At 44.3% G+C, this 23,763-nt stretch overlaps 1 protein-coding gene across 4 annotated transcripts in view; it reads right to left on the bottom strand.

The window, feature by feature from the left end:
* LOC144126034 (fibronectin type-III domain-containing protein 3A-like) overlaps positions 1-23,763 on the bottom strand; it is a 60,831-nt gene that overhangs the window by 30,959 nt on the left and 6,109 nt on the right. The window contains exons 2-12 of one of the 4 annotated variants that reach the window (XM_077659922.1): positions 22,054-22,107; positions 21,097-21,305; positions 19,883-20,072; positions 16,816-16,988; positions 7,997-8,071; positions 5,983-6,148; positions 5,379-5,513; positions 4,141-4,230; positions 2,218-2,395; positions 1,291-1,350; positions 356-399 (exon numbers count right to left, since the gene is read on the bottom strand). In XM_077659922.1, the coding sequence (XP_077516048.1) occupies positions 356-399; positions 1,291-1,350; positions 2,218-2,395; positions 4,141-4,230; positions 5,379-5,513; positions 5,983-6,148; positions 7,997-8,071; positions 16,816-16,988; positions 19,883-20,072; positions 21,097-21,305; positions 22,054-22,075 (1,342 nt within the window). In that variant the 5' untranslated portion in view covers positions 22,076-22,107. The remainder of the gene's footprint in view (positions 1-355; positions 400-1,290; positions 1,351-2,217; positions 2,396-4,140; positions 4,231-5,378; positions 5,514-5,982; positions 6,149-7,996; positions 8,072-16,815; positions 16,989-19,882; positions 20,073-21,096; positions 21,306-22,053; positions 22,108-23,763) is intronic. The other 3 variants (XM_077659923.1, XM_077659924.1, XM_077659925.1) reach the window with 3 other exon arrangements.

Here is a 23,763-nt window from a genome sequence, read left to right as displayed (position 1 = left end):
AGGTCCACTTGCAGTGGTCCCACTTATAATGCACTCCTTACTTATTAAAGAAGAAAATGATGTCACCATTGTGATGTACTTCAAGCTGTGGGTCTAGGTCTCATTCAGAATTAACATTTCTTGACCTTAGATGGTTACAGCAATTGTGGAGCCTGTGCAAACTTGTGTGTGGAATCAGTGTGTGGAGCAGCTATCTTTAAACCATAAAATAAGGCTGCAAAGCCAGTACAGATTCAGACTTACTGTAGCCATGAAAACCAATAGATTATAATCGGAACTAACAAAACTGCATGGTTACCATGATGCAGACTTAATTAAAGGGAAAGTGAAAACGTCCTGCCCATAAGACACTCACTTGGTGAAGGGCTTCCCCGAATATCGTCCAAATGGGCTTGAATGCTGAGAAAGAGGAAGAACAAAAATTGAAGCAAGTTCTGAGGCATTAGTGGGGGTGCATGATGCTTCCTAGACTCACTACCAATACAATACCTAACTGTGTCAGAAAATTGGTTTATGAAGTTTAGCGTCCCAAACCTAAGTGGAGGGCTGCAGATAATTTCACCACTGGCCTCTAGCATTTCTCCCCCATCAAAATGCAACCGCTGCGGCTGGGATCGAACCCACGTCTTTCATGCGAACAGCTGAGCACCGTAACCACTGAGTCACCGCAGCGGCTGCGTCAAGAAATTGAACAGGAAACTGGATTCGTTAGGAGAATCATTGAGAACTAAAGAGAGTTCAATCTAAGCTACGAAAGAAGGCAAAGCTAGATGTTAGAGAAAAAAAAGAAAGAGTTACGTAGCGTTGCTACAGTTCGGTAAAAAAATAGATGACAATACCTTCCTCTCCATTTTGACAATCAAGACCGGTTACAAGGAGTGCTGTAAGCTCATAATGAGTGCTACAAGCTCATACGCTTATATAAAATGTTGCATCCAAGCAGCATGTCGAACGTCTTCACCTTATTAATCCAATTTTCTTATAACCAGGAACAAACTATCACACTTAGTTCACTTATTAATGCTATTTTCTTATAACTAGGAGGAACAAACTATCAAGCTTAGTTCAGTGTATTATTCCTAATTACTTGTGCTCTTTTTTTCTAGTACAAACCTGGCTCAAGCAACTTGAATAAGAAAATTAGCCACACAGCACTGACTCCAGATGCACATTTTCAGATGCCTGCACCACATTTAAACAAGTTGTCACAGTAGAAGAAACGGAAACAGTTGGAAACAAAAGCTTGAAGAAATAAAGTTTGGACCTGCAAGAGGTAAGTGTAGCACTCACCAGAGCAAGTACTCTGTTGCAGGCCTCAGATCTTCCAGTTTTTGTTCTAATGATTTCCCACTGAAAAAGAAGAGGCACAAAAGTGGTACACAATATGCTTACTGCATTCAGTCATTTAAGGGGGGAAAGAGTGTCTTGGACGAAAATTTTTTTATTAATGATGTCACAATTATGAAATCTTCAGAGAACATGCACTTTTGCATGCTAATTCTAACTGTCATTTAATTTTATGTACAAGTCCTTGCGTGCTTAAGCAGTATGCCCTGTAACTCTCTGCCGAGAGCTTTAAAGATATTTTCCTGCAGGCAACTTGCTAGATTGCACGCGATTGGTCTTTCTTGACATCGAGGAATGCAACAGGGGTAAAATTACTATCGTACTTATCATAGAAGTTGAGCTATAGGGTTTTGAAGCTGTCACTTCAGAAACAGGAACACAAACTTTTCCCGAAAGTGGCAACTTCAAAACCCTGTAACTCAACTTCTATGACTGGCAGGATAACAATTTTGCCCTTTATGCATAGCTTGATGTCAAGAGAAACCAAAGGCATACATTCTAGCAAGTTCCCCGCAGTAAAATTTTTTGAAAGCTCTCAGCAAAAAGTTACATAACACATTATATAAGCGCACAAGGAGTTGTTTTACATAATTAAATTACAGATTTGGAATCAGCACACAAACATATATATTCCCTGATGCTTACAGTTTCACTCGTTGAACCCGTTCAAGTTATAAAGACTCAAGTATGTGGATGGTACACTTCCCTTCCCCTTTGTACCCTTCGTGCGGTCAATGTCCGTTTGCTTTCCCTCACTATCTCATCTCTTTCTCTCCCGATGAGGAAATCAGGGAGCAAGTACACTCAAAAAACAAGTACAGTCACAGCTTGTAAGGTGCTATGTCACAGAAAAGGGGAAGAGACACTGACCACTTGAAAAGCTTGGCCGGCCTGTCCAGGCCCTTTTCAGAGAGCAGTAGTTCGTAGGCCACACCATCCAAAGTAGTCCCTCCAGATGACTCGGGAGGGCTCCAAGAGGCCACTGCCTGCCGTGCAGTCAGCTGAGACACCGTTGGCACCCGCAGAGAGGAGAGCTGTACAAGGGCCTCTGCACAAAAACTCCAGTGAGTTGAGGGTTGTCTGACAAAGGAACCTGCTAGACACTGCTACTGCGTCCACACTGGTGTTCATATTGTGCGCTAGCACCAGATGCCTCGCTTGCGAAAAAGCCATTCTGTCTGGGCGAGAAGCCTGCCACCTAAGGTCACATGACCTAACGACATCACAACCTGCCCAACGGATTGCGAGCAAACTGCCCAACGTAGCAGGTGACAGTTAAATTCATGACTGGCCACAAGAGGTTGCTCAGGAAAAGATCTCACAAACCCCACTGGTGACTGTGCTTGAAACAGCCATCTGCCAGGGTAGTAGCAAATCAATTAAGAGGTGCCATGGCGATTGGAGGTAAAATTTTTTTGAAGTAGAGCATTGAAATTTGGCGTGCTTAATGGGAAGTCCGCTGAATGCTAAATACGAACTGTCGCTGAAATATATCTTACAGCTTTGACATAATAAATTTTTATAAGCTTCATTTTACCCAAATAAATGGTTGATGCATGCATTGACATTCACTAATAATTTTTAGCCACCCAAGAAGTCGTTACAACAAAATCTAACCAAACGTTTGCCGCACTGCTGTAATGTTATGCATGTGTTTGTATCAAATCATACTGCACTGTATTTTTGGCGATTTTTTTTTCTTTTCCTGCCACTATGTCATGATTATGTTGTAACTTTCTCCCCCAAATGTAATGCCAAACAGGCACTGTGGGTAATGTGATAAACAAACAAACAAACAAACACACAAACAAACAAATAAATAGATATATGTATCCACACTTGCATAATGCACTCTTTATTGTCATGCACAGAATGCACAGAAGTTGAGCTATAGGGTTTTGAATTTGCCACTTCAGAAATGGGAAAAAGAAAATTTATGTTCCTGTTTCTGAAGTGATAGCTTCAAATTCCCATAGTATAACACCTTCTACGACTGGTAGTATTTAGCAACTTCTCTTGAGCAAAATTTCTTGAAAGCTCTTGGTAAAAAGTTACCTAACATATTACATAAGTGCATAAGAACTTGTTTTACACAAAATTAAATTACATGTTTGGAATCTGCACGTAGAAATATATGTTCCCTGAATATTTCATTATTGACACTTCATTAAAAAATTCTTTTCAGACCCTCTTCCCTGTAAATCAGAAGCCATTTTTCTTATTTCGTTTTCAATGGCAAACAGTTTGCAATTCCAGAAGACAAGACAGGCACTGGTAAAACACACTGGTAAGCAGTGTATACAGACAAATGGAATATAGAAGTACCGAATGTTCCCTGCCCCTTGATATTGCTTTCAGCCTTTTATTTTCAATGAGGCTCAGTGAATCAGGCAGACATTGTGTGAACTTGAACGACCCACTATGGACAAAGACGAGTCATTCATTCGGAGGCAAGGGTCAGTTTACAACTCTTGACCGCTGGACCTTAATAAAGCTTGCTACTAAAAAGGTTGTCAGCAAAAGGGGCCTTTAACACTACTGTTCCCAAGAACACTCTTCTAAAGGCGCAACTAGTGCCGGCATTATCACTATGAATGGGCTACTTTGTCATATTTGAAAGGCAGGTGCCTGGAAAAAATGCTGCCAAGGTCAACCAGAGTGTCACATCACGTGGCGATACCTGTATGACAATATATTTTAATTATGACAGTATGACATAATGACAGTATGACAGCGTGCTTCAGCGTGCTAGTCATGCAAGAATTTGGCAGTAGTGAAACAAGTGCAGCTCACCTTGTTGTTCTGCTCCATGGCCAGGTCTGCCAGAACCCGAGGGTCCGGGTGAACTGTGGCCTGGTAAGGTAAATTGCCTAAAGTTACCAGCTGCGACAAAAAAAAACGCCGCAGGTAAAAAGGTACAGTTGAATTAAGGGGGACGCGGCTTTCAAATCGCGAAAATCTCGAGAAAAAAAAAACGAATTTTAGAAAACACCAGATTTCATATCTATAACGTCTTCCTAATTATATCCCGAAAAATTTGCCCCATAAACAGGCCAGAAGTGACATTAACAAATGTTTTTTGCGACTGTAGGTAGCAAAAAACTGGCTGAGATCCAAGAAAATACCAGTCTTCCCAAAAGAGTCTTGACCTGGCTTCCCTGTTTGCAGAAAGCATAGCATGACAATGGCTTCGTGGATTTTCATGTGGTTTATTGCATTGTGTTCCTTGATAAATTTTTTTCTGCAGTGAGACTGCTGCGTAGCCCGGACCCTGAGCACCAGCTCCTCGCCGTCCAACTGGCTGAAGAGGCCGCCAGGATTCAAAAAATCCAGGCCAGCATCTGACGCGGCGACCCCGTCCACCCCAATCCCTCCTGGCCATTCTCTCTCGGCTGAGACGGAGAGCCGGAGGGTAGGATGAGGTGTTGGACAATAAAGTTTTTCACTCACTTTGCAGCGATGTTCCTATATTTTTGAATTATTTTCTCATTTTTTCATTGTCACTAAATTTGACATGACTAAAGAGTTCATTTGCAAGCATGGATACAATGTTTCATGTAGAAAACACTCACTCTAAAAAAAATATTTTGAGAATGTCAACGCATAAACTGTAACTTTGGCTAAAATTTAACAGCAACTCTAGACTTGTCATGCCAGGCTTTCTGCAAGTTTGGTATAGCAATGAAGCATATAAAATTTCTAATGTAAAAAAAGTACTGAAGATATATGAGTGAAAATGTGTATTTATTCATTTAGTGTAGTTTTCAGCAAGCATGCCAAATTTCATTGCCCTATGCCAAAAAATAAACATCACCTCCGAAAGCCGCATCCCTACTTAAAGGGGCTCTGAAAGGGGCACTAATAAAGTTGCGGTATGCCGGGGATGTTGAAGCACGCCGCTTCACGAATATTGTTTTGGATATATTTCAGCCAGACGGGGTTCTTTAACATGCATAGGGAGTGAGTGCTTTAGAATTTTGCCTCCATTTAAATGCGGCCATCACAGCCAGGAAGTAGGATGGACTGCTTACTTGATCTGGGCGATTCTGAGTGCGTGCCAGAAATAGACTGAGCAGGGCGAGATTCTAGCTTTTTGCGTAGCTTGTAGAACTGCTTCTGTGATCGTTCATCCTTGTGAGGCTGACCTCCACTAGGATTGCCGTGGCCTGCATCAGATAGGTGAACACATTCAAACCAGTCCTAATAAATGTTAAATATTGTTCTATCTGGTTTGTGTCTCTTGAAAATACAAGACAAAACATAGCAAATAATGCAAGAAATAATCAATTAACTCTGCTGTAAGACCTATGTGCATCATTCCAAGAAAGCAAACAAGGCAGCAAAAATGATCTCAAATCAACTACCAACAGAAATGAGGAAAGCCACAAGGTGGACACCAACAGAAATGATGAAAGCCACAAGGTGGAAAAAGATTGGTGATGACAGTTGTCATCTTATAAAGTTCTTTGCATCCCAAAGTTGAGTTTTCCTCTTAGTGTTTGCCTCTAACCAAAACCCTATGCCATGGGCCGATGACATGGTCATTCAGCGTGTCTACATGCCAACTGAATTTGTCAAAGTGTCACTTCTAACAACATAGCATTCACCTGCAGAGATCGGAATAGTACAACTGACCTTGAGGAGAGTGTGGGCTGAGTGGAGATTGCATGGCTGCCGCTGAGTGGAACTGGCTCACAAATGGAGGAGCAGCCGAAGGGGACGCCTGTGTGGCTGGGCCAGCAGCAGCTGTGGCAGGGTACGGGAAATAGGCAGGCTGGGCCGCAGTGGGTGCTGCTGCCGTCTACAGTGGAAAACACGCACACATGCACCTTATCAGTGAACAAGCCTTGCAACAAGTGAGCAGCATCTGCTGCTCTCCAACAAATACCTTTCCATGCAGAAGACCACACGTTGGATGAACACCACAATACACAAATTACTGCAAAGCTAGACATACAGGAGTGCTAGTAGCTCAGGGCCTTCACTGCATAAGCTGCACAGTATTCAATGCAGCATGTATCAACACCTGTGCTGCTTCACCAACAAATAACTGAACGCCAACTCAAGGCTTGTGTAATATCTTGGTCATCGAGAGAATTATACAGGAGCAGAAGCCAAGCAGCTTTCACTTCTCTGCAATAACTTGTCAGGAAAAGTAAGCGTGCTCTCCTGTGTGTCTTACTCCACAGCAAGGACGAAGAAAAGCACAAAGTGTTGGCATCAAGCTTTAAAGCTCGTACTGCCTGAAGGCACAGTCAACTGTTAAGAACCAAACAAGAATGCGCAGGCATATCCCATTCTACGCCATTGCTACACCACAAATGCACACAACGAACACCTTCACATCTTCAGCAACCGAAACAACACAGCAACCAACAGCAGGTGAAAAGAATTTACCCTGCCTGGTCGGCCACACACGAGATGCCACAAGGGAAAGTATCCTAATGCAAGTGCCATGAGCAACTGTTGAAGGTCTTGCTAAGTGCACATGCAAAAGGCCAGGAAAGATTCCACGTAGTATGGAGGATATTAGTGGACATAAAAATGAACTTTTCTCCAAGTTCAAAGGAGGTTTTCATCTAAATTTAAAGGGTGTATTGGATATGTTGAGCAGTAAAAGTGCTGCACTCTACATTTTGAGGCTGTGTAGCTCTAGTTATGCAAATTGATTACACTGTGTGCATTAACAGATTTTAATGTAACTAAAGTTTCAGCAAAATGTAGCTAAAGTCAACATATTGACAACCTATGCAAGTTCTGCAAATTTACACAGTACACACAGCTCTTCAGAAGTGAAAGGCAATACAAATAATACAAATGCTCAACTTCACAGCTTAAGCACTTTCATAGAAAATGCAGCCATTAAAACAATGCAAATTCAAAGCTCAGTAAAGATTACATCCCATGTCGATAAATACGGAAAATGCTGGGAGCACGCAATACCGAATTAGACACTTGCTAGCGGACCGTGGCAAGGACAACAGTCAAAAATCGAAAAGCACAGGCAGTTATCACACGTAGAAACAATAAACACATCTGCATTTTCCTAGCATCCGTGCTAATGGCATAGGATAGCATTCCATATGTTAGATAAGAGAATGAACAGCAGCACTCTTCAGTGCATTTAAGTGAGCAGAGCAGAGTGAATTAGAAAAAAAAGCACACATAGTGTCAATAAATGTAAGGACATGACTAGAGCTGTAAGGTTTCCAACTAAGAACAGTTATTAATAAAGCTTTTTTTTTCAGCACCAACATCATTAAAAAATTTTGCAGCCAGTTACAATTAAAAAAATGCAATAAAAGAAAGTCCAATCATAAAAACACTATGTTGTCACCAATAATTTGCGATGCACAGATAAATCAGAGATGGCGAGTTTTCAGAAAACCCTGCTAGAACATTAACATTTTGTCGCTACCAATGCACAATGTTAAACAAAGTACTCTACAAGCACAATGACGTGAACAAGAGAGTTAATGTGCACATTCCAATTAAATAGTGCACGTAAAAAATAAGAAAAAAGAAACAAGAATAAGACTGTACATGTGAAACTTTTTGCGTCCAGGGGCAACCCCACAGCTCTTGGTCCCACACACCAAAACAAAACACTTGTCACAGCCAGTGGAAAAAAAAAAAATAATTGCGTAACTGTCTCGAGGACCGAGTACGAGGTGAAGACGCAGACGGGGTAGACTTGATTATCCACCGTTGTCACTAGAAGATACTGCGAACAGACAAGACGCTTGACCGCCGCACAGCAACGCCACTCCGCGCAGTTGGTTTCGAAATTGGCGCCTGCGGATGGGAGCACGCGCCAGCCGGGGGCGGTGGGGAAGCGGCGAGGGTGGCGAGGGCACCCAGCAAGCGCGGAAATTCACGTTCGGGCACCGCGGCCGCGGAAGCTGCCACAAAGCGAGGACGGATGCTCACACGTTGGCGAGATCGGCCGCCGACGCTGCTACGTGGATTCGCGGGGGCGCTGGCTGTCGACGCCGCGCGTCAGCTCGCCTACCGGTCTCTCGCATCTCCACGTCAGCGACACGTGTCGCGATCGGTCACACGGCGCAGCTTGCGGACAGCTGTGCGCCCGTTGGCGCGCGAAACGGGACCCTGCCTTCTTTCGTGCCGCCTACGTGAGCGCCTTAGTTGACACAGCCTGCTGCGGGGCAAGCGTACCGATCGACCTCGCCGTTCGAACACAGCGCGAGCGCGTGAAACGGTCTCTCGCGCAGTCGGCACTTCACGCGCCGCGCAGCCGAGAGAACTCGAATATCGCGAGGCACGGAAGTGTGCAAGCGCGAAGCCGCGGTAAAAAAAAGAGTTTTGACTTCTTACGGCGTCCTTTTTCCACAAGACGAAACCGTTAGGAGGGCACGAGAGCGGTAATTAGCGTTCCTCTAAAGCTTCCAACATATCGCTGAGAACGGCACGCCCCCGCACTGACGTCAAGCCTCGCGTGCTTATCGGAGCCCTTTGCCCCAGCGCGCAGGGGCAGCCTGCGGAGGACGAGTCTTTCCTAACATTGTAAATGTTCACACGCGCGGCGCATAAGCTTTTTATCACGCGAAACCTGTCCTCTGGGAGACGGCGCAGACTACTAAACACCGCGCGCCGTGAGCAAGAACACATACGCTCACACTTACAATCGCCCGACTTTTTTTTTTTTTTACGTATATATGCGCGCTTGGCGAGGGTAACTGCCGGCACTTTCAAAGCAAATGCATACAGCCTGAAAACTAACTGAACAATAACTGCTAACTAACTGGAACCTGTGCATAGATGTTTGCACTAACTTCGGTTTGATGGTAGAAACTGGCAGAAACTTGCCTTCGCCAGAGTAAGCTGCACTGATTCACACTAGCATAAATTACTTTAGCCTAAATACTGACAGTTGCTTAAATCAGAGAAAACCGAAAAAAATTCCCTCGGCCTAACTGCCCGCTCGTTAGCGCTCAAAGATGGCATTTGGCGGTCAGTTTTGTTTTATGTTACGTTTTGGTGGAGTACTTCCCTGATCCGGTTAGAATTAATCGGAAATCTTCGTCTGTGGCAACGGCGAACCAAAACTGCGAGCTTTCGCAGTAATGATGCCGGTAGCACCATCATGCACCCTCCAGACGAACGAGCACTCTACCATGCAGGGAGGCTATCGAGAAACAAACGCAAGGCGCGGGGAGGGGGGCAGTAGCGTGCAACAGCGTTTTCTGTGCACAATTTTGATAAGATAGCAGAGAAAGTACTTTCAAAGCAACCGCGCAGCTTCTTTCTCCCTCTTGCATTTTCGTCGCAGCCTCAATGGTAGAGTACTTGTTCCTTCAGCTTGCACAGAATGCACTACGGGTACAACTGCTGTGAAAGCTTGGTGTTTCGGTTCGCCGGCACCGCAGACGATAGAGATTTTAATTCTGACCGAATCAGGCAAGTAAGCCGCCTAAATGTAGTATAAAACAGAACTGACCACCAAATGCAACCTTTGCAAAATTTGAGCATGAACAAAATTGCAATTAGACAATTTTTTTTTCGTTTTTCTCTGATTTACGCAAGTCGGTAATTGCTGAACTGAATGCTGTTTCTGGTGAGCAAATGCTACCGCTCTGCAAACGCTGGCAACGCTGCTGGGAAGCACACTGACAAACTTCAGAGGGTCCCCAAGCAAACCTGTTGACCTAAGTTCAGTTCAACATCAGACTCAACAAACTGGCCTCCAGTTAGAGGTGTGTGGTCAACAAGCGAAAGCAACTAACACCAGGCGGCCCAGATTAGTAAAACCAATAGAGTGCTGTTGAGAGCAGTGTGCTCTAGCCAGAACTATATTTTTTTTGTTCTGGAAAGGCTACTAATTAGTAAAGACAAATTAGCATATCTTTATTTAAAAGACTTCAAGAAGAAAGCGTCAGTGTGGAAGTTGTACACCCTGCTGAAAAGCAGCAGGCTGACACATTTACGACAAGGTACCATTTACGGAGATATTTTTACTGGCCTAAAAAGAATGCCCACGAAAAAGAATAACAATGTGACAGCAGTACCCCTTCAGCACCCCAAAACTTGCTCCGAGAATAAAAGCGCCTTATCACCTGAGTCTTGTCCCCAGTGGGGCATAGCATTTGCAGTGGGCGCAAGATATGTACCAGCAACTGCTAACCTGTCTGTGGGCTTTCTTTTGATGGCAGAAAAAAAAAATTATATACCGTATAAACGCGTGTAAGGGCCGCACTTGTTTTTTTTTCCAGATTTGAGAGTCAATATTTGGGATGCGACCCATACAGGCGATTTTCAAAAAAAAACAAAATTTTTTAGGTACAAACACACCAATCAGGAAGTTAGCGGCATTAATTCTACATTCAATCGCCGCTCGCGGTGCATTCCGACTCCGAGCTGGTGCTGTGCTTTTTAAGTTCTAGCCACCTTAGCTGTGCTCTCTGGTTGCTCTGGTGCACGCTCATCCCACAAGAAGTTGCGCAGCACGACCGCTGTCAACGCGTAGCCGTTGAGCAGCTCTTCTTCCAGTTCGGGAAACTTGCACGGCTTGCCTCGAAAAGCGGGCTTTTTGCAGCTTGTGATTCTCAATGCATCCTTTTGGTTCCACCATCGTCGGATGCACTTCTCGGCCAAGTTGAATTTCCTGCCCGCCGCACGCTTGCCGTGTTCGACAGCAAACTCCCAGCCATGTAGCTATTAAGGTGCTTGCCCATCGTGCTATAACTGCTAACTGTAATGCTCGGCAGCAGCAAGCGAAAGCCACAACTATGGTGAACCACAACCCCCGTGCCTTTGACAGCCACAAAATGCTGGAGCTAGTGATACTGATGCCGATATGGATAACGGGAGCCGGCGGTGGAGAAAAGGTTGACAATGATGATAATGAGCCACTACCCCTGGCGCCATCCTTGGGCGGCACCTGGAAGCTCCCGTGCGCATGCGTTTCCTCTGCAATCAAGAGCACTGTTGCTCGCAGCCGGAGCCAATCTCGGAGGCCACGGCGCGTGCATTTCGAAGGCTATACAAGTGTGGGTCGTGTCGAAAGTTTGGGTGCGGCCCTTACACATATTTTTTTCTAATATTTCCTTCTGGAAAACGGGGTGCGGCCCACACACGGGTGCGGCCCACACACGGGTGCGGCCCACACACGGGTGCGGCCCTTACATGCGTTTATACTAGTAATTGATTGCCGATTGTAAAAAATTTCAGTCTACTGTTTTTAAGACGACATGAAACTTACGAATTGATATTTTTCTGCCAAAGCCAATATTTTAAAAAATGTTTACTAATTAGCTCAATTTACAGAATGAAAAAAAAAATTCGAGGGGAAAGGGGGCACTAGGCTCCACCTTAAGGGTATGATGTGAAGGTGTAATGGGTTAATTTCCATATATACAGAATGTCATTCTCCACTTTACATTCATAGATTCCTGGGAGTCTTCATACCACTCCTGGCACACTGGTTCAGCTGTTAAGCGATGCGCCACTGCCCTGTGATGGCAGGCGTTCCCAGCAGTGGGCCTTCTGCAACCCTGGTCGCTCTTCTCAAGTAACGAATCATTAATTTAACTGCCACCTGCCATGGTGGGCAGTTCTCACTACCTGGTGGGCAGGTTGTGATGATGCCACAAGGTCGTCTGATCTAAGTGGCCCACCTGCCTCCTAGGTTGCTCTCTGGGCACCCCTTGCCCAAGTCATGCTCGTAATTTTTCTCTCACAACGCCGACGCTGGATTTTCTGGACATGAGACCTTCAACGCTGTCGCGTTAAAAATCCTGCTCATTAGGCCACACATTCTCTAGAACACCTCGTATTTTCTAAAAACGTTGTTATATTTAGCTGGGACACCTGGTATGTCCAAAACAAAAGCATGATATCAAACTGTGGCAAACAGCGCCAAGAAAAAGATGAATGGGTGTTTTGCTGCTACCACCCCCTGAACTATGTTTCCCCACTTTATATGCTTTTTACATCAAACCACAAAACCAACGAAACCTCAAGTTAGCACTGTACAATATAGCGCATGCTCATGACTGGTACTTAAAAACCAACTACACATATAACTTTTGAAGTCCTGTTAGCAGTCCTTCATGACCCAATGACCATGACCACAAACGCTACATCAGCTATTTAGTACAGGTCCTGAAAGTGAAAACCTGCAAACAAGTCGCAAAATTTTATGCATGAACCCATGCACAGTATGCACAGTAGTCTTCCTTGCTGCATGTGCAGCCTAGAAGCAGCACATGCTATGTTCATTTGAATCCTGTTTCGGGGATGTCTAAAAAGTAAAAATATTTAGCTTAAACTGCTAGCAATGCACTTACGCAGTTGATTTCATGTCATAATATATTATGTCTTAATACTGCCAGTTGATTTCATGTCATAATATATTATGTCTTAATACTGGGTCTTTCAGTGAAGCCAGCCACTGATTTATACAAATCGGCTCTTCGAAGTATAAATAGGGCTTTTGTAGCACAGTAATACCAGTGCTGGTGGATGCCAGCAAACAGGTGAATCACATTACCTAGTGAGCTTGTTAACTGAATTCTAATAGCAAACTAGTCGGGCACATCATTCACAACTAGAGATTTGTAGCAGGCCATTAGCAATAAAAAAAAATTGCCAATTATGGGGTTTAACATTGCAAAGAAAAACGTGAGCTATGAGGAATGTCACTGTAGAGAGCTTCAGATTAGTTTAGACCAACTGGGGGCTCTTTAGCATGCATTGACATCGTACAGCACATGGACACCTTTTAAGTTTCGCCTTCATTGAAACATGGTCACTGTAGCCATGACTGGGCCATTAGCCATATCAGTTAGAATATAAGAAAACACGATTGAACTTCGCCCTGTGATTGAATGAATTCTGGCCATGTCACGCACCACGGAGTGCAAAGCGACGCCATGACTACATGTCACTCCATGGCGTGCTTGCTACATAACTTTCCTCTGCCCCTTCTGGTTCGGAGCAGTGAGCGAGGGCGAAAACAGCAGAGCAGGCTGCAAGCACTACACTTACTAATGTACCGCTTTATGTACATTACCTTTGATAAATTCTTTCTTGGTCGCTTGTCATCGGTATTGCAGTTGACAACTGTTCTTGAAAGTTAGTAGCAGGACAGGTAGGCCAGCAGCCACAAACAATGTTTTTGTGGCCAGTGCTCAAACCCTCAGCAGCACCACAGTTCTCATTTTTTAAATGAAGTTTTACCAAGCGGGAAACTAATTGTTATAACCATGCTTCACGAGAATTTATATGGACATGTCGATGCAAACATAAGTGCGAGATTGTCCAACACAGCCTACATCATCAGGAAGCTGCAACCAATGACACAAGGACCAAAAGAAAGGAAAACGAAATTTTACAAAATACAGCCCCAGGACAGAGCTGTATATAAAAATATCTGTTACAGGAGCCTCAAAACAAGGACAGCAATATTTGGTCTTTTCGTGGATGTAGGTCAATTTGAGCTCTGACAGCCCTAGCGTCGGCAGAGGCCAAGAGTAACTGCAGAAATCAGGCAGAAAAGTCAAAATACTGCCATCATCTGTACTGAAAAGAATTCTGCCATCACTTGCACTTATGATGTTAAGAAACACAACTTCCACATCACATGCTTGATGCTATTTTTGCAGTGAGGACTTCTAAATTCAGAACCAATTTTATACTCGACACAGACAACCAATTTTTTTTTTTTTTTTCAAGCCTGTCATGTTGAAGTCCACCAGAACCGAACCAGTTCACTGCATTTACTCTCTCATTATGGTGTGTTTCGTTTAAAAAAGTGATTAGGATAGGAAAATAATTTTTTGTCTTTAGATATTTTTATGTAAAGTTAGGGGGAATGTGGGTCTTAAAACTATTGAAATTTATGGTAGGATTCTTATTGTAATTGCTCCGTATGTGCATTTTGTACACAGTACAAATATGCAATCAAGAATTTCAATAGCACAATCAGAATTTGAGTAAAGGAGTTGCTATTTTAATTGGGTATTTCGTTACAGCCCAGTAGCCAGAAAACGTTTATAAATTACTTGAAATATTTAACTGAAGCACCAAAGATGCACTTCGTGTTGTGATGCTGTTTTTACACTTGCCTCAGTTAAAATACACTGCTTAAAAAACTATGACTAGAACATACAAAGCGGGTTAGCTGGTAATTCAGGAAAGCAACTAATTAAATTTAATGCAAAATGCAAAAGCCAGTAAGAATAACGTAACCGCACAGCTCTACTCGTCCCGAATAAATTCATGCCAAGCTCATTTTAACTGCCTACAGTAAACAGAGAAAAAGCCCGTAAGGCAGAGACTATCTGTAACATCACGAACAGAGATAAAGAGGCTCGAAGTCTGTGTGCACTTATTGAGTTGTGGGAACTCCAGTCGCAGGAAAACAGCTGTAGCGTTGGTTGCACTGCTCTGATGTCATCTTGATAGGTGACAAGCGAAAGGGCACGATACGAGCTTTTCAAACGGTAGCAAAACAGCAGCAATCAACAAGCAGTTTCCGAATTGCGAAGTGAAATGTCATTTTGAAGCTTGCAGTTCGTTTTTCAGCTGCGCTACTGTCAAAGTATTCATTTTTTTTCATAGTTTAGAATTGTTTTGAGCATGGATGTTTTGCAAAGATATAGTTTTAAGTGTACTTAGTACAAAAAGCTTTTTCCAAAATCTACTTTTTCGTGATTTTTCGCGATCTCAAGACCCACATTCCCCCTTAAAGTAGCTATTGAAAACAGGCTGGTCTGCAATCCTTTTCCAAAGTTAACAAGCCACCCTCAAAAAGGCAATAATAAACTGCAGTCCAACAACACAGCTGCAAATATGTTAAAGACAGATGCTTCATGGTCCTGGAGTGAAAATACAAGCCAAACCCAAGACTTAGGACAACCTCATATATGTGCTTCATTAGATTTACAAACATCATACAAGTATGCATGTAAGTAGTAGTAACTTGGTGATGAAACCTTCCTGCACATCTGCTCTTTTAGCATTAGTTTAAAATACCTATGGCACACTGACACCAAGCTAGCAAGCAAATTTTTATGACTGTTGGCAGTTCATAAAGAAATATAAGTAGCAGGACATAAGTGATGTGCCTTATCTGCACAACAAAAACTACTGTCTTGAGTAGCAAGCCCGCTATAGCAAATGGATGCCAGGCAGCTCTTTTCACTAACGTATGCAACAAGTGCACAATGCAAGTAAATCTGGGATACTTAAATAGCAGCTTTTGCAAGTGCACAGACTGATACTACCATAGCAGTTGAATAGACACTATTGAGCAGATTTGAAAGTTTGAAAGAAAGCATTAAAAACAAGATGGTGTGGCTGTATATTTCTAGTTCCTCAATGTTAGCACTGGTTACAACAAATTACAAAAATGCCTCCCATACACCCAACAGAAGCATGGATGTCATGGTTGCCTTGGCACAGATTAGATCTTTTATGAGGTTTTGTTGAAATTCAGGCATACAGGCACCTCAGGTTAGTCAGCTGTGAATGAAGAGGGGCCCCTGATCCCTACTCGTAACCCTAAGGTGCAAGTAGCCACCCGCGTTGCTCTTTATATATTAACTGTAAACAGTCTGTTACCTAGTTTCCATTGGTGGACTAAATGCTATCTGTTGTTAGAGTTTGAAGCCAAGTGGCCCTGGGTCATTACCTACATTTGTAGTACTTTTGACTGTCAGTGTTTCTTGCAAAGCTTTTAAGAAAAGCTACTCACAAGTCCTGTTCCTTTCGAAATCCTTTCAGAAACACATTCTCCATCTAAACTGCATGAGCCCTTTGAGTGAGTCTGAAAAACCTCAACAACTTCTACAAGATTTACAACTAAAAAATCCCCACTGGAAACGCTGCACAAAAAAACAACGCTGCATGTTCAGAACCAAATAAACTTCCCTAATAGCCAGAATCCATTTAAACACATGCAAAGGTTTGAGAATGACCATTTTGCTATTCCCACATAGGCAGTGCAACTTATTCCAAAATCAGGACCAAGCAGCACTGTGTGACCAAGCTTCTAGTGCCAGATGAAAATCTGAGCCAGAGAGTAGAGTTCAAGGTACGCTATAATTCATCTAGCAGGAGATTCAGCTCGGCCAACCTTTCATGGCTCTCAATATAACGCATTATATCATGGCAACATTACCACTCTAATTAATTAGCCAATCTCTCACAAGCACTGCATTCTTTGGCACCGTACCTAGACCATAACCACAGCAAAATTCTCCATGTAGCTTACTACTGGGTAAAAATAAAATATGCAGTAGGTGCCGAACCAATCCGCTCTGCTTTTCTATGCTATGCCAGTTAAGAAGAGTGCCGAGATCTTGCTCTTCCTTCCCTCTTGTCAGCACTCTTGTTGGCCCGCCACCAGAAAAGAAAGACCTTTGGCAACTGTATGTGCCGTGCTGTGCAATACAACAGATCACTCATCCACAGTGAAGTGCTGGCAAAGGGTATTCAGGCACTCACGTAGGCAGTTGGCTGAGGCATGGCCACGTGTGGAGGCTGTGGCGAGAGGATGATGTGGCGAAGGGTGCCATTCTCGTCCACTATCTGCTGCATCACGTGACCTGGAGGCACCTGGACAGGCACTGCCATGGGGGGCGTGCTGCTGTTAGACACCAGCTGCACGGTGGCAGGCCCTGCACACAAAGGACATGTCCCTCCCACTTAGAAACAGGCTCACAGCGAGAGCAGGCGCAAGATGTCGCACCTCCCAAGTAGAGCAACAGCTTTCGATTGTACCGTCTTATGCTCGTGATTGCAGTAAGCAACTATAGCTTTGGGTGCCTGCAGTTCCCATAAGCTATGAAAGAAAACATAGCTCTTGGCTATGTTTTTCTTCTCTTGGAGTCCACTCTTACCCCCAAGAGATCATAGGTTATCTACTGGCCACACTACATGTTATGCTTATTTTTTCCTGCTAGGACATCATTAGCTCGAGTTCGTTCCCCCATCTATGCTGCTCTATGCTGTGCTGTTTTTAACCTCGTTTCAAGTCGCTTCGTTAGCCTTCATGTCTTGGCCACATAGAGAACCGGCAGGACACAACCATTATACACCTTTCACTTGAGGAATACTAGGAAGCTGCTATTTACTACCCGACTATGCATGCCAAATGAACTACAGCAAAAGCTCGTTAATTCTAACTTGAAGGAGACCAGAAAATTGCTCAAATTAAGTGAACTTCGAATTATCGAATGGGCGCCAGAATGATCGGACATTGCGTCCGACCGTGCGGGCAGAATCCGAAGCAGTCTCATCTAGACTCGTTATCGCAAGCTAGGTGCTACTACACGTTTGTAGCGGGAGATTCTGAGAATTAAATTCATATGGTCCTCATGGCAAATGAAATAAACTGATCGGCCAGTTATGCGCCAGAAACAAATACTGGAACTCACGTGAGCAGTGAGCTTTAGTGCTGGAATATGCACGCTATTTATGCTCCAAAACATGTTTAGTTACAGGGAAGGATAGTAAAAATTAAAAGTAATCAGTGACGAGCATTTGATTGCGTTTCTTCTGCCTAGACTCCATCAGCATCATCTGCAGCTTGCCCAAGAGCTCCAGCACAAAGTACGAGCTCTCACTGGCAGAGAAGTAGCGTGCTGCAACATAGAGCGCCGACGCTACTTCACATGCACTTGGCGGTGGCATAGGCTCGTCACCGCAGTCAGACTCATCACTGTCGGCTGTGCTCACCGCACGTGAGCCCTGTGGCGTCTGCTGACAGCGTGCAGCCTCTATATCGGCGTCACTCAAGGGCTCCAACGTCTCCACACTGCTGTCTATGTAGCTCGCAGCAATAACAAAAAACATGATGACGGCGCCCGAACCGCCGTACTGCGTTGTGTACACCACGTGCTCGCGACCCAGCGAAAACCTGGAACGGCTTGCGCCAAAGCATCGGAGGCGCGGGCGAGTGCTCCAGCAGCGAAAACCTGCTTCGGCATGCACCGGAGTGCGGGCTCCGCCAGCCTCGTGCGCTCCGCTTTTTTTGTTTTCCATTGTTTTACATCTGTAGTAAACTTTCACCATGTTGTAATCGCTATGGGTCAACTATCAAGGAGGCGCGGTGCAAGCCAAGGGCTTCTAGTTCGAATTAACCATAGTGGATGCCGACTTGTCCGAATTATCGGGAGTTTTCCACCATTGAAATGCACAGGCCTGTGCCTGGACCCGAGCACCAGTTCGAATTAATCGTAAGTTCGCGTTAACCGAGTTAGAATTAACGAGCTTTTACTGCACAACCTAATTTCAACCTCCTGACAACTGGATCCATAATTACTGCTTTGATTTAGGTAGGGGTAGGACTTTTTGGTTTAAACCAAAAAGAAAACCGATAACAAACCACCGAATTCAATTTTCAAAATTTGGTTTTAATCAAAAAAATTCAATATCGTTCACATGCATGCAATATCTAGCCGGCTATTGAGCAGGAGTTGCATTCAAAAGAGAAAAAGCACAGAAAACAGGGGCATAGTGAAACCGCAGTACCGTTGAATTAATAGTGCAATTGTATACTGAGGCCCTGCTCCACTACCTTACACACCTCTCCAGGCAGGGAAGCTCCATCTCCTTGCTGTCTACTTACAAAGCGCTCTTTGTCAACTGTCATCACCCGTTTAGGGCCATCGCTTTGTTAAGCAGGTTTTTCCACTGCATACAATGACTCTAGATGGCGTCACAAGAAAGCTTTATGTTCATATTCTGGCTACCACTACAATCCAGTGGCAGTTCAATCACTGCCCTAAGTATGCACACGTATGCTACACCGTAGCTCAGATAGTCCAGTGCCACAACCCAAAGATGACATGACAACTCAGTTTTTAATGTAAACTTCCACTCTGAGTGCCATCATTTAACTTCCATTCCTTTTTTTTTTTAATGGCAACAGCACTTCCTTCTACAAGCTCAGCTAAGTACGACTAATTTATGCAGTAATTACTGGCAAATTGACTGCTCGTGCTGAGAACAAGGCCAAGAAAAATTCCAAGTGCCTTTTTTGGAGCGAGAGCTCCACTTCTTGCATGCAGAGCTAAAGGTCAAATGACGCTTGGATTTGACCTCTAACAGGAGGCTCGTCACAGGTGTGGCTATGACGTCATACCACGTGATTTGTCGCAGCTGTTACCAGTCGTTGCACCGCTGCACCAACCGCCGCTCTGACCACTCACTCTAGCTAGTTGTGTCACATGACTAGCCACGTGACTCGCTCTTGCTGAATGAAGAGTAGCGTTGCCGCCTATGTGGTACCGTCGCCTATGCGGTACCGCCGCTGCGTTGCACCAAAGCTACACTGTGTCTACCCATGCTTAACAAAGCTTACACTCCCTATAACCTGGCTCAGCTGATTTAAGCCACAGCCAATTTTACTGCTCAGGAATGCCATGTGATACCACGGAAAAAAAAAATTGTCTATTGAAAATATTTGCAAAAAAGAAAAAACTGCATTCTGAATAAAGCCCCGAAAAAGTCAGTAGAATTTCGAAAAAAAAAAAAAAACAAGCCGAGAAGTCCAACTCCTAGCACTCACCTTGGACAAACTGCATCTGATCCCCCATCTGGAAGAAAATGGTTTCTCCCGGGTTGATGTGCAAGAGTACCACGTGTGGGGGTGCCACGTACGGTGGGGCGGCAGCGCTAACAGCACCCATAGCAGCAGCCCCGTAACCTTTCTGCACTGGGTTTTTGCAGCGCATGCCGCTCTTCTCACCATTCACCACCTGCAAAACACAGAAAGCCGGACATTCACCATGATAACAAGGCCGCACATGCAAATTTTCTCATCACAAAAGACCTCGATGACATGAAATGTAGAGAAGGATGTGCACAAAAGCACATGGCTGACCGTTGTCAAAAATTTTGGGATAATGCTGTACGCCACCACATATAATATGAACAAGTGGACATAAATGAACAGAGTACACGCCTTTGTTTCAAGTGCATTCACACCTTCCTTGGCAGATATAAAACAGCATGTTTCCACACGCAACTGTAAATCAGTACACATGACCAGCTATGTACCAGCAATGGACATGCAACACAACCCCACTTCCGATGGGAAATGCACAAGTAGGTTCAGATGGCTGCAGCATACTCTACATACTTCTGTCCACATCTGCACATGCAGTAGCCTGACACCAATGCTTCTTTTCCCTACTTCTTTCTTCCATTTAGTAATCTGCTTCACTTTTTCTCTTGTAAAGTGCTCCATAGCACTGTTCACAAGTGCACAGTCACCGCAACAATGATTTGCACAATACACTGTTCTGTTACCAACAAATCACCATGCAGTGATCAAGAGGAGCTGCCACACACAATGGTTAAGAGTGGCAGAATCATTGCAGTAACTAGTTCCTCTGCTTGTTGCAAGCCTAAACATGCTATTCACTAATAAACTTTGGTTCCAAGTTACAGCCCTGCTGAAACCTCTAAAGGACAGAATGACTTGCAAGATGCCTTAAAAGCTTATGTTTTCTTGAAACCTTCACAACTGTCTAGGCCAGCCTCAATGCGAAACACAATCACAAGCAGAAAAAGGTGACAGGATGAACAAAACCCTAATTCCAAAGCAATACAAGGCAAGTAGATATGCTTTGAATGCCTTGCAACGAAGAAGTGAAATGTTGATAAGCCTCATTTTTAAATGGCAGCCATCACTGCTACATGCTGAGTGAACAAGATTCTGCCAGACAAAGCAACAATTGCAATAAGTTTGCATGAGCAGAAGATAACCCAACGGCGCACCTCCCAATGACCCTGCGGGCGGGGTTCGCTCCGGTCGCCCAGGGCCTCGGGAGTGAGTGACTGAGGCTGCGGCTGTGGCTGCAGCGTGGTCGGCTGCCTGGGGGGACGAAATGGTGCCTGCTGCTGTTGCTGCTGCCCATTCAGGAGTGCCTCTGGGTTGCCTGGTGGGGCAGCCATCAAGGGCTCAGCTGTGCCTCCTCCACGGGACCCTGCAGCCAGTGGCAGTTTGCAGTAGCACACAGTGAAAGCTCCGTAAACAGCAGATAACTCAGCATAGACAAAAGGACTGCTTCTGGCTTGAGGAACAACCATAACAATGCAGGAAGTCAAAGCAGTGACAGGAAATGTGTGTGCCATCTGACTGTCTCCATCTTTAAGCATCTGCCACTTGAAAAGCATTGAAATACCAAGCACACTCTTCCAAAAGCCTCAAGGTTATGTGGCACCAATTTCATTCAAACAAAATTTCCCAACTGCGATTTCAAAGTGCAAGCTGAGAAGGTTTCACAGCTTCACACATTAAGATAGATGAACAGCACCTCGGTAGTGACCCCCCCCCTTAAAAAAAACCCTCAGAACTTGTTGAATCTTCAGAACTGCAAGCAGATTCTTTCATTTACTACAATAAACAAACAACCTCTGCGGAAATAATATAACACACACCAGATATTAGCCACGATGTGGCTAACTCTTGTGCACCATGGAGTTATCGCTTTCTTAAACCAGAAGAAATTACTGATTGATCCCAGAACGTCGCAACCAACAAAAAAAAAAGCTCCATTAAGAGAAATTCAACAAATACTGCTGAAGATTGCAATGAGGGAGCTAGGAGACCAGTAAAAAGCTAAAGTTTTTATCAAGCACCACAACAGAACCAGAACAGTGCCAGAACCACAAAAATATTGCAGTTGATGTAACAGCAAGAAGGCACTTTCACTTCAGACTGACGTCACTCACCAGTGCTTGCTATGGCAGGCATCGAGTCACTCTCTGTGTCACAGGCCTGCCAACCTGAAAAAGATTTATGCAGTTCAATACTAGTGGACAGAAGTAAAAGGGAAGTTCAGAGACCGGTCTATCCTGTCACAGAAGGCATCGCTGAAGGTCGCATTGTATGACAATACAAGTCAAACTTTTCATTGTGAACCACAAGCACCATTTGGAGATAGATGGATACCTATCCCAATTTATGGCTAAATGCAGACTGCTGAGAACATTTATCTCAAACTGGTTAGTGATAACCAATACACTGAAAGCCTGCACCCCTAAATTTAAACGCATGCAGTCTAAAGTGCCTTTCTGTTGCCTCAGAGCAAAGCTAAAATGTTTAGAAAAAGTAGCCTTTGCTTCGATAAAAATATAAGTACAGTCTAGCACACAGGGTGCGGACACCATATCCAACCTGCTAAAACAATCAGAACTGAAGCTCCAAACCATCCAGAGGACATATTAGACTATCCATAGGACCTGTACACAGTTGCAATGCTACGAGGAAGCCATCCATGGTGCAAAGTAGATGAAAAAATGTCACTGCCGTCTGGAGCACCAGAATCCTCAACCAGGACTGCTGTCCAAAAGTCAAGTAACTACAATAAACATGCTACCATACTGTTGGAGCTTGATGTCAGGCCTGAAGTCAAAACATCCCAAGCCATGGTGCTCACTTGCTGCTTTACCCACATTTGTTACCCATCACTCAAAACTTCAGCAACACAGTCAACATTGCCTGAGCTGGACACCACCAGATTGAAATAATATTCAGTGGTTTTTGGAGAAAACGCACTTTTACAAAGTACTGCATGGAAGCTGCCCACCCCTACAAGGCTGAAAAAGTGCAGCTTGCATGCTCACCATGTAACATAAGCTGTGCACAGCTACTGCTACCGGATGTACAAGTGAAACCGGAGAGGCTGTACATAACATAAAAGGCACCAAACACCCGCAAGCAATTTTCAGTCGTATAGCCCTTACCAGACTACAGGAAACGAGACCCCGCAGCTGTGCGTAATAGAGCAGTCCACATACAGCAGAAGTTACAGCATGCACTGAGAGCCCTATTACTCTTGTTACGAATCCCCAAAAGGCACGAACCTGACAGTTACCATCCTGCATGCCAATGGAAAAGAAAAAAATGAGTACGACAGGCCCAACCGCCCACATACAGAAATATTGCAAGCAGGCTTCACCATGAGGGCTCACGTGGCCTTGCAAGCTGATGCCTGCCGCCTCCTCTTCGAGAAGTGATAAGACAAACTGCTCAGATCTTACAACAGGCTCAATGTCAGCCCTAAGAGCCAGGCAGCACATGTCTTTCAAGAAAGGAAAAGTCTTTTAGATAAAGTGAAACTGGGAACAGTGATAAAGCTGACTGAGCTACACTAGGCCCAAAGAGAGAGAGCGACCAATCGCCACATATTACTGCAGTGGTCTCTGTCCTGACAACAGATTCGCCCAATAAAATCCAAGCAATACCAGCACCAGTGGGTGCCAATGGACACCACGAGCAGCCCCTCCTTCAGCACAAGTTCCAGAAGCTTTAGAACAATGGAGTAACTGCTTACACCTAAGGAGCACTGGTCCTTATGCCGTAACCACACCTGCAATGACAAGTACTAGGAGAAAAACTAGATAGCACGTGGTATGTGCTTCACAGTGCAGTTGAAGCAA

Source organism: Amblyomma americanum, chromosome 3 (assembly GCF_052857255.1).
Source record: "Amblyomma americanum isolate KBUSLIRL-KWMA chromosome 3, ASM5285725v1, whole genome shotgun sequence".
In the NCBI taxonomy this organism is placed as follows: domain Eukaryota; kingdom Metazoa; phylum Arthropoda; class Arachnida; order Ixodida; family Ixodidae; genus Amblyomma; species Amblyomma americanum.
The sequence above is the reverse complement of the archived record's forward strand: the minus strand, read 5'-3'. Positions and strand labels throughout refer to the sequence as shown.